At 29.2% G+C, this 12,293-nt stretch overlaps 1 protein-coding gene across 1 annotated transcript; it reads right to left on the bottom strand.

The window, feature by feature from the left end:
- Window positions 1-6,547: 6,547 nt before the first annotated feature.
- Window positions 6,548-11,844, bottom strand: LOC141528180 (uncharacterized). Its single transcript, XM_074244090.1, has 2 exons — window positions 11,765-11,844; window positions 6,548-10,068 (listed from the first exon to the last, which is right to left on the bottom strand). Exon 2 carries the CDS (start codon window positions 10,040-10,042, stop codon window positions 8,705-8,707), a length of 1,338 nt encoding a protein of 445 aa, XP_074100191.1. The 5' UTR covers window positions 10,043-10,068; window positions 11,765-11,844; the 3' UTR covers window positions 6,548-8,704.
- Window positions 11,845-12,293: the final 449 nt, after the last annotated feature.

Here is a 12,293-nt window from a genome sequence, read left to right as displayed (position 1 = left end):
AAATACACTTACTTCGGTAATCAGCTTCTTTAAGCATAAAGTAAGAATATTTAAACAACTAAATAAACTATTTTAGGCCCTCACTTGGACCTTTGTTAGTTTTGCATGCTTTAAGCGCGAAGGCATAGCTCTGCTATCGCCAAAAAATTAAAATACCCCGATTTCCTCGGATTAAATCACCTTTTAAATTGTTTATTCATAAAGAAATGATGTGAAACATGCTTTGTTGCTAAGAGAAATAATTACCGAACAGTTTAAATAATTTTTTATTATTATTTATAGCCATTAAATAATAAAAACATATTTAAAAAAACCTGATTTCATGGTATATGGTGTCATTTTTTTAAGTTAAGGCATGCTCATTTGGATTTTCCAAACTTTTTTTGATTTTACAACTTATTGCTTGTCTTAAGCGCGAAGCACATTGGTACGTTTTACTATATTATCTTTTAATGAAAATTCGTTTATTTCGAAACACAATTTCATTTTAAATTAATTACATTCAGTTAAACAATAAAAGAATGCATACCAATAGTAAAAAAAAATTAATGAAGAAATTAAAAAAAAATTTTTATGGTTGTTAGCTCTAAAATAATGATAAGAAGCTGTCAATTTTCGATCAAGACTGCAAAGTTTATCTACTCCTTTAATATTTGCAAAAGTATTGCATGTTTATCAATAAACAAGTACTATAAAAGAAAGACACCGAAAAGATAAAGTACAGAAATCTTAGATGAATTATATAGTGGACTTGTCGAATAAATTATAACTCAATTGGTATGGCAACTGTCCCGAGTTTTCTCTGCAGCGTATCTGCATTCACTAGCTATAAATTTTTGGACCCATTCTTCCTATAGTTATTTCACTTTTTTCTTATTTTATTTTATTTTACTTCATCCTGTTCACGATAAAAATTTCCGCTCTGTTTTTATACGGACACATATACTGACAAACGTAAGTATTTTTTTTTTTTTTCCAAAAAGCACACGCCCCACTTTCCTTTGTTTCAGAATAAATTTGTTTTATGAAAATTCGTCTATTACTAACATTATGTTCAAAAAATTGAAAAAAATGATCTCTTTCTATTGAGCTACACAGAAGAGAAAAACGCAAAAAGGTTCGTTGGAATTATTTTTTTATCGATAAAAAATAGATAAAAACTTTATATCGATAGAATATCACTATTGAAGTTGAGCAGAATTTATTAAAGTGCAATATTGTAGAAGTGTACATTTTTTTCTTTGTTGTATATCGTAGATGAAAGAAATTTCAATGAGTCCTGCATGAAATACTCTATAGATTATTTAAATAATTAATAAAGTGAATACAAATTTAAAATAAATACTCATTTTTAAGTTTATTTTATTCGATTAAAACAGGAAATTTTATGAACTACTTAATATCTAAATATGCGTAATAATTTATACGAGTTATTTTTTAGTTAAAATTTAAAGACTCCAGAGCTCAAGATTACTTCATGACATTCAATATATATTTATAATACCGTCAAATAATTACTTTTCTTGGAATAAACGTTTCTTAGATATAATATGTTTATTATAATTGAGAAAAAAATAGAATTTAAGTACCTAGTGACAAGATAGTAAGAAAAAAATAATATAATATTTAGCATGACTCAAAAGGATCTGTTATACATTTGTATATAATTTTTACAGGCATCGTTTTCGAATGTATTGAATAAAAGTAACAAGTATGAAATTATATAATATGTTTAATTATATAATATGTAATAAATTATATAATATGTAATAAATTATTACATAATTTATTACTAAATGCCTAGCAATTGAAGAAATATATATATTGTGTAAGGATGTACAACAATATTTAAAAATTCCAACATTTTTTCGCGATTTTGGAAATTTTTAATCTGCTCTTATTCGTGATCTACTTGATTAAGGGGAATAAATTAGCATGGAAATTAAAGGATATTAAATAAGCTTCAAGATGCAATTTACAAAAATATGAAAAATTATTGCAAGGAAAACCAAAAAAAGTTGGATTTTTAAAAATTTTTTGAAATTTTGAATCAGCTCGACCCATCCTAGAACTTAACCTTGGTAATTATCCGTAGAATATAGACAAGGCCAGTTATATCGTATATATACATATATATAAACTTTTGAACCATATACATTTTCTGACTCAGATTGACGAGCTGAGTAAGAATATACAATAATTTTTTGAAAATTCTGACATGAGGACCAATGCAAATAGTTAGATTTCTATAAAATCTACTAAAAATTGAGAATAAAACACTAGATCGACCACTTCATTTTATGATGCGAGCAATTGAAAAATTACAGCAAATTATTCCTTTATTCTTGTTTATAAACTTGTATAGTTATACGATAAAATTCCTTGACGGGTTTTAATAAACTATATTAAAACTTGTGATAAATAATGAAGATAGTGACCATATATTTAAAAATTTTTAACTGAGATAAATTTTATAGCAGTAAATTAATAAAATAAAGATAAATTCACGGCACGTATGCATTATAATTAAAATAAATAAATCTATCAAGTTATTACGATACATAATATTATGCGTGGTTATTATCAAAGTCACGTATTCCTCGATATGAGAAACTCTGCAGAGTATACTTTGTCGTTACACTCAAAAATAACCAGGCAAAATTGAGTTTGTACGTATAAATGCATACGTAGACACTAGAGTATAATCAAGAACCGAGAGTGGTCTCAAAATGTACGTGTACAATGGGTAAGTACATCAGGTACGAGTTTGTGTATAGGCTAATCTCCGCGAGCCACCCCCACGTGCTAATCGAGAACCGAGCAATTAATTTAAGCACACACCAAACCACCCAGCATTACCACCAAATGTACATAGGTAGAGTCGGATCTATAGGTATCCCTCCCTCAGGGGATGCGCATCCATACCAACCACCAACCGATGGTTTATCATCCTTTTTCTCCGACTTCACATTTACATTAACTTAACTCTCACTCACTTTTCTTATTTTCACATCGGTGATTCTCAAGAATTCGTTGAATTTAATATATATGTTCGATAATTTAGAAAACAAAGAAAAATTACATGTCAACTTTGTCAAAAGTCAAATTAATAAATACACAGAAAGGAAAATTTCTTGATTGGGGAATAAATTTCTTGGTTCAAGAAAATTTTCAGGTGCCTAAAGGAAGACCGAAGTTGTGTTGGCCGAAGTAAAAATTTTTCTTGGAATTCTATTCTTGGTGGAAGTAATTTTTTCTTAATTCAAATTATCATAAATACTTGATACAATAAATTTTTATATTTAATCAAGATTTTTAGATACTTTATAGAAGCAGCGCCACCTACTTCAGCTGAGAAAAAAATTTTCTCACTTTGAGAAAATTTTTCTCTTGAATATTTGATACTCATTTTATATTATTTTAGCGTGTAATTATACATATTTAATGAAAAAAAATTATTCAATATTATTTTATCTTTCTATTTGACATGTTAATCAATAAAAATTTACTTCTATCGAGATATTTAATTTTTTGGAGCAAGAGAGAAATTTTTTCAAGACAAGAAAATTTACTTCTATCAAGAACTAAATTTTTTGGATCAAGATAGGTATTTCTTAAAGCAACAGAATTAATTTTGTTGGAATAAGTGAAATTTCTTTTGTCAAATAAAAATTTTTTTTTTCGCTCAAGAAATAATTCAGAAGAAAAATATTTTCTTGGCTCAAGTGAACTTTTTTTTCTGTGTAAGAATATTTCAAGTAAAAAATTTCATTCGGATCAAACTGTCTTTTTGCTATTGAAAATGAATCGATAGCAAAGTTATTGCGATAAACTTCGAGCTATATTTGTCAAGTTATTCTTAACTTGTCTTACAGCAAGTCAAAGTAAATTTTGAAGATACTTCAAAGTACTTACATAAAGTATATAACTACATTATTTGGTTCTGAAAGTCGACCAGCAAATAGAAATATTTTCAAAGTCACAACAACTTTACGCTGTCTATTATTAATACAAATGCATAACTTGTGATCGAAAAAAAAATATTTCACAAGTTACTTACTCTAAGTGGATCTAACACCTCAATAGTCAGCCTTTATTCCTCAATATTGTCAAGCGACAGAAACCGATGTACGGAGAAAAATTCTGTCGATAAATTTTAAAGTTAATTTTTTTACTGCAAATGTTTTATAATTTATTGTCTTCACATTTTTACTATCGACCATCTTCACTCGATAAAGTTTTAAAAAAATAATCAAATACTTATTAAAAAATCAATGAAAAATAATAACAAAAAAAAATCATTAAAATATCAATAAAAGTTCATTAAAATAATTATAGTCAAACTTTCTTTTTTTAATAGAAGGATTTATGTGTGTATTATAATTTTTAATTTTGAAATTTTTGTCATACCCTTGCAAAGCCGGGGTGGGCTGCTAGTTGAAAATATAGACGTGCACTTTCATTAGTTAAATTTCGAGCAGATATATATAACGGAAAATAAATGAATGCAAATTTATATATATGTCAGTGTGTAGTTACACAGAACCCAGAATTTAATTTGAATTTATTTCAACTCTGTAAAAAAAATAAATCAACAATTGGAAGTACTGGGTAGTAAAGTATTGTAGTTTAGAATAAACATGTATGTACGTTTAGAAAAATACATTATGTATTCAAGAACTTGAGTGAAGATGGTCGATAGTAAAAACACAATGTCAAGAAAGTGATCGTGAGGACAGGATGAAAATAGCGAAAGTGGTTCAACTGTCGGCAAATAAACGGCGAGGGAAAACAAAATAGACGTGGATGAGTGACTGAGAGGGGAAAAAAGAAAGTTGGGGTGAAATATATATCTATAGCCGTACATGATTTTGCTAAGAGAGACAATATAATATGAGATAAGAAAATAAGAGAGCAAAGGATGAAGAGAGGAAGGAAGAATAAAGTGTATCGTCTAGGACAATTCAGATCCCGAGTCCCAAGTCCCTTCATTTCATTCCCATCCAAGTAAAGAGACTGGGGCTGGTGGTGGTGCCGGTGCTTCTAGTTCTAGAGATTGGTTAGAAACTCCGGAGAGATATAGATCGTTGCCGCAAGCCAACCTCAAGTTCATCTCTCACCAAGACTTCCTCTTTACTGCCTTATTTCACGTGTGTATGTGTGTGTGTGTTTTATCTTCTCAACCACGATTGTTAAACACTGTTGTCAAAATTGACCAACACTGTGATACTCCAAAAACGATACTGTGTATCGTAAACATGCTTTACTGGGTTTATCTGATCTTTATCCCTCGCTCTAAATTATTTTATCAGATTTATTATCAAATATTTAACATTTATAGGATTACTACCCTCGATTAATCCATGAATTAATTTTCTGTATCATGGAAAATTTTAATTAACTTTGTAATTGAATTTTCGAATTTTTTAAATTGTTTTACCGGAGTGTTATCATAGTTTATTCGATGTTATTGCACGCCTTATAAGCGAAGTGTTGACGTTGTGATTTACTCTCGACATTTTAAAAAAAGCAGTTTTCTCGAAACTGAAATCGATTTTTTGTTATTTATATCGCATTTATTTATTTATTTAAAAATATTTTGATGCCAAGGCATTAACCGAATGGCAAATATACATATTTGTGGTTTATTTAAACTATCTAATATTGTAGTTTTAACAAATAGAATAGAGAAAGAGTTATAAGTGAAATTAGTAATAACAGGCACTAACTCTTATTTAATACAAAAATAGATTCAATGTTATAATATGAATATTTTAAAGAGTAGTTCAAGATATAAATCAGAAAATTAACAATATAATTACATATAAATCATATAAATTGAATAAGTATAAATCAAATAAATCAATTCGTTTTACAATCTTCAAATGTAAATCAGAATATAAACAATATAATTATATAATTCATATAAATCATATAAATCATATAAATCAAATAAATAAATAACTTACAGGTTGATACACTGATAGAAAAACAATCTTGATTCAAGAAACTTTTTTTCTTCAAAATTTGAACTCTTGAAACTAGATATAGATATGTTTCTTTCAAGAATTTTTGTCTCTTGGTTCAAAATAAGCGATAACATTGTTTCAAGATGTTACCGACTTGTGTTAAGAATGACTTTTTTTTGAGTCATTAATTTACTTATTTCCAAGAAATAATTTTTTTTCGGTATAACAATTAAAGACTATTTAGTTTTTGAAATATACTTTGATGAATTATTTTAAGTTTTTTAAACGATAATGTTATTTTGGTTGAAAAACTAAATGTATCGATTGAAGATAATATAGCTCTTAAGCCAAGAAAATCTAAATCAAGACAAGAAAATTTTAAAGCAAAATAATCATTTGTCTTCCAAAATATATTCTTAGATCAAGAAAATATCTCTTGAGTTAACATAAATTTTCTATCAGTGTATGAGTACACTTATATCAAATAATTTGTCAGGCACATAAAATATATTTCAATAACAATTTTTTTGTTTAACATAGTTAATTATAACAATAAACATAATCCTTTCTGGACGTCTGTGTATGGATAAGTGTATGTGGCAGGGAAATCGGTCGAAAAAACGATCGTACCAAAATAATTTTTTTTTTATTATCTAAAGTGACACACGATTGAATTTCTTAGTTAATATAAGCGTTCAATTCACTGTCGTTAAATTGTTATGTTTAAAAAACTAATATATGACTGTGGATTTTTTTGTATATCTATCTATACATTTTATTATAGTATTTTTTTTTCTCACCTTAGAGTTATGGCGCCACTAAACCATGGCAGAGTTTTCTGTTTTTTATTATTTTGCTTTTAACATTTTATTTTAATTAATGTTTTTGTGAAAAATGAAATTATGAGCCGTGCACTTTTGGATTTTCCAAACTTTTTGATTATTCACTCGTATCAAAATCAATACAAAAAAAAAAAACAATCATGTTCTTGTTACTATCTTGGCGCTCCCCTTCAATAAATCATTGAGGATTAGATACCCCAGTCATTGATAAGCGAGTTGTACTTTTACAATTTAAAGCTTATCTTTACTGGTCAATTGTTTCTTGTGATCATTTGCATGGATTGTCATTGAATATTTTGTATCGAACGGTGAAATGTCATCAGATCAATCACCAAAGATCTAGGGTAAGATAAACAGAGATTGTTGGGATGGAACTGCGGGTCGAAAGTAACTATTATGTCAATAATGCTCCAGAGAATGAACAATAATCCGAGCATAGAATTTACAGCCATTTGATTTAAGTGCTCCATGAGCATGAGGGATTTTTTAAGCGAAGATTTTTGGAAATAATCTGAATCAATCATCAAAATAAATTGTTCTCCTTTTTTTCGTTAGGATGGATATGTAAATATTTAAACGTATTGTTCAACTGTAAAATAATAATAATAGTAACAACAGATAAATATTTGAAAATAATTTGAAAAATTTAGCGAATACCTTGAGCATTCTATTTGTAGCTAACAGTGTAAGCGGTAGCAGTGGAATAACGTTTACTGGCAAATATAAACAGGATTTGTATTTCTACTTGAATCAAACTATTTTGCTATCTTCCTCATCGTATTCCTCTTTTTCGTTTATCCATTGTGGAAACATGAGATCAGTAGTGAATTTTCGAGAAACCTCAACAGAGATTCCCGTAGATAATGGAATACCACACATATGAGTCAAAACGTATTATATGTCTGATTCCAAGGATGAAATACACCAAATAGATTTATTCTAAAGTGATAACAAATTTGAATGATTTACCAGCATCAATACTCGAACGATAGTACTGAATATTAGACATATTTGCATGCATTTCAGGCTAAAAATATGTTGTTTAGTTGGCGAGGTAATACATCGATAATGCATTTGCTTTTCGAACAGTAGTTTTGTGAAAATGGAACTTAATTGTTTGAATAATGAGGTTCAGGATAAAATTAATGCATCGTTAAATCTGAATAGAACGGTACAGTATTAGTCATAACTAAAAAATAGAGGTGGTAATCTAATCCGTAATCGAAAAAAAAAAATCTTTAAGATCGCAAACAAAATTTTCATGTGACATGTGTACTAGGGTGGGCCAAAAAAAATTTTAATTTTTTTTTTCTGCAGCTATGAAAATATCGTCCAAAATGACAAAAAAAAAATTTGGCAAAATTTGAGCTCTTAATATCAATATTTAGAGGTGTCATATGGTGATTTTTGATTTGCCATTTAAACAACACGGGAATTTTTTTTTTTTTTTTTTTTTGGAATTTTAATATATTTCTACGAGTTATTGGGTAGTGAAAAGACCTAAATATTTTTGTATAAAATTAAACGGCCTACCAAAAAGGTCTGAAATAATTTTTCGCTAAATCAACTCGGTTAAAAGTTATTCGCAGTTAAAGTTCAACTTAAAATAATCTATGATGACTTTCACAATTTTGTATAGTTTTTTACAAAAAAAAATGGCTTAAAAACATACAACAACATATTTTTCGTGAACTTTCTCGTTTTTACTTCCCAAATTTATTAGGAGAAATTTATTTCTTTATTTATTTATTTACAACAAAATATATTTTCTGCTCCTACGATTATATAGCACACGATTCAAACGAAAGCATTGAAAACTGATTCCAATGTAGTCGGAAGTACTGTCAAGATTTTTGATGCACTTATGACAATAACAAAGTTCACTCATTTTTTTCACGAAGATAATTTTTTTAATTCGTAATTTCTGAAGTAGGACCACAAGTCTCTTACAAAATTATAGGGCAGTAGCAGCGGTGCAGAGCATAGTATGTTCTCGACGGATTTCTCTATCTGCCCCAAATATTTGATCCTACGATTGACCTTGGATAATTTGTAAAAAAGCATTCCCCCATAGTATGAATACTCACTAAATATTTTTACTTTGTCAACCACTTCATTCAAACTTACGTACTTCAAACGAACTGACAAATCATGCACATTCATCAACAAGACTTTGAAAAATGATACTTGACTTGCACCAACTTTGTTCATTTTCATTTTTTTGACCTCTTCACAACACTCAGTTTTAAAACTCTCGAATCCTTCTGCCACAGTCAGTCGATTTCTGGGAGAAACGTCAAATCCAGCCGATATTAACTTTACAATGTGCTCCTCGATGACCGAAGAACTGACAAAACGGTTTTTTTCTAAATCGATGGCGAGTTGACCCTTCGAATTTACAGCATCAACATCATCTCCAGCATCGAGAAGCAACTGGGAAATTTCACGGATTCCATAACCATATTCCAAGCTGAACATCAAAAATGATTCTCCTAAGTTGGTGCGGATGTTGATGTCAGTGAAAGACTCGTCCAAGCTTAGAAGATATTCCAACACTGATGTATGTTTTAAGTAACACAGCAGATCATGAATTATCGTTAGGTTCGGAAAAACGCTAATGCAATTAGCTCCTCGTGCAATTAAAAACTTGATCATCGCAATATCGTTGTTCAAGCCAGCTTTTATGAGAGAAGTCTCTCCTGTTAATGTCCTAGAGTTGATGTCGACGTTTTCGTCCAAGAGCAATTTGACCATATCCTCTGATCTAGAGACTACAGCAAGATGCAGAGGACGCAAACTAGAATATTTTGATGGTCCTAAAATTCGAGTATTGACATTAGCTCCATTTGCTAGCAAGCACTTCACAATATCATATCGGATTTTTTGCACGGCAATGTGAAGTGGCGTTTCACCTTTCTGATTATATACATTGACATCAGCTCGATGCTCGAGTAATTGTTTTATAATTTTAATGTTTCCGATATTAACGGCTAAAATTACAGCTGCTTCACATTGGGGAATGTGTAAATTAATATCAGCATTATTAGATACCAGATAGTTTATCAGCTCGTAATCTTCTTTTATTACTGCGAGGCTCAGTAGAGATATGAAGCGACTAGGTCCATTTTGTGTGGGGAAGATTGTGTTGACGGAAACGTTTGGATTTTGTAATAAGACCTTCACGGTTGTGATGTTGATACTTTCTATTTTAATTTTTGGGATCTCCGTCATTTTGTTTTTTCAGATTTGGGTGTGATCTGAAAAATTATAACATTACAAGTTGATTATTTTAAACAATGAAAGAATTTAAAAAATAATTGCGCAAAATTTTCTTAATTTTTAAGGTAATGAGACGTTTAAAAGCCGATGATAGTGATATGGAAAGATTTAATTATATATATTTACATTATGTGGGGCATTCGATGCTATATCAATCAATTTTAGACCCTATCCTCATTAATTAAGCTGAAATTTTTTTTTCCTAATTTATATTATTAAAAAAATTGCCTTTTTCGAATCAGTTAAAATATCATATTTCAGCAATTTAGGTTTCAATAAATCCAGCGGTTTCGGTTTTGGAGTATTGTATGCAGTTGTGGTACATAGAGACGATAGTAGTTAATTGGTGTTTAATTGGGATCGTTACATGGTTTGCTTTGAGTTTTACTGGTGTTCTCATAAATTTTTCCCCGAGTTTTATCAGTATTTTTTCGGATTTTCTGTCGAGTTAAGTCGGCGTCTTCACCGAGTTTTTGTGGAGTTTTCCAGGAGTATTTTGCGAGTTTCATCGGAGTTTTATTTGGTTAATGTTAGTTAATTGTAAGTTTATCTGTGTTGCGTGATCCCTATCCAGACCCTAGACCACGGGAAAGTCGTGTAAAGCATGACGAGGCTTTAAAACCTTCCGTAACGTCACAAGTTTAGATCTTAAAATACAATTCTATAAAATTCCCAACGAAGCGGGCGGGTAACAGCTAGTACTTTATAATTATTATCAGCTGAATTACTTTCTTGTCAAAATAATTGTTGTAACTCTTGAAATAAATTTCTTTTTCAAGAATTAAAAATACAAAGGATTAATAGACATTTCATCGATAAAGAATTGTATTATCTTCAAAAAAATCTAGGAAATCGGTTGACCCTAAAAGCCATCTCTGCAACTTCTTAACAATTAACAATTTTTAAAGTTAACAAAACTAATAATTTTTGTGAAATTTAATTTTTTCAAGTTCTTATTATTTCATCCGGAAAATACTAGGGGAAATTGGCCTAACGCGGGTATGTTAAGGTTGAGAGCCGAAAAAATTTAGTATTTGTATGATAATTTGATTTTTTTTTTTTTTAATAGAAGATTTATCGAACTTCAAAATCAATAAGCAATATTGTATAAATTTGAATTAATTGATGAATTATTATTAAAATTAAACACTCCCAAAAAACCGCTTTGCCCTAATCCGTTCGAGCAAAGCGGGTTGGCAGTATCATTAAGAGAAACATGCTTATTTTAGATAATTAACTAATAATTTTAGTTTCATTTAATCAGTCTTCAACAACTCAAAACATTAACTCATTCAATATAGCAATACTTTAATATAAATGACTATTAAATCGGTGACTTTTAATTAAATTCTTTTTCAATCACAAATTATAAAGTCAAAAATTAAAAATAGTAAAAAATGTCAATGCCGTCCAGGTTGTTTGCTCCGTTTTAATTTTATATTTATTCACCACTCAAAAAAATAAGTATTAAACAATATCAATCAAAAGGTATCAACCCTAAAACCCGCTTTGACCGAAAACACGTTTTTTTATCCAAGTGATGCTAACCTCAAATAATTAAAAACAAAACACTAATATTTTTCTCTCAATTTTAACTTCAATAGGCTTAATTACTAGAAAATTATAAACGATATAATAAGAGTATTTGTTTTTGAATAATCAGAAAATACACACCTTTAATTTATTTAAGAAATTATTAATTTTTTTAAATTTTATATTATTAAGTCGCACCATTTTATTAAGGCTCGTTTGGGACTGAGCGAAACTCGGAAGTACTCGGGTAACCTCGACATGTACATACCTTGTCCCACACGTTTCATGCGATTCATTCAAATTAATTTTTTTTTCTGTGTATAGAACTTTTGAAACTTGAGGTATCTGTAATACTATCCTAAAAAAAAAATAATAATTCCGGTTAATAAATCTTTAAAATTCACTCATAATATGTAGCATTCATTTGATTGGTTGTAACAACTAAAAATGAAGTTTTCAGGAAGACAAATGATTTGGCAATAACGAATTCAAAAACATGTGCCACGGGACACACCTTTATTCAACACGCGATATATTGCCCTGAAGCTCTATAACTATATCGTACGCGTGGAAAATATATAGCGGGTAGTTGAATAACAAGCTAGCATGGAAGGGACAATTGAGTCAGCAATAGTCAGCTATCCACGTTTATAAATTTCACTCTATTCAG

This window comes from Cotesia typhae, unplaced genomic scaffold, assembly GCF_013202065.1.
Source record: "Cotesia typhae breed Kobodo isofemale line unplaced genomic scaffold, CoteBio_Ctyphae contig_43, whole genome shotgun sequence".
Classification (NCBI taxonomy): domain Eukaryota; kingdom Metazoa; phylum Arthropoda; class Insecta; order Hymenoptera; family Braconidae; genus Cotesia; species Cotesia typhae.
Note: the sequence above shows the minus strand (reverse complement) of the source record. Positions and strands in the feature narration are given on the sequence as shown.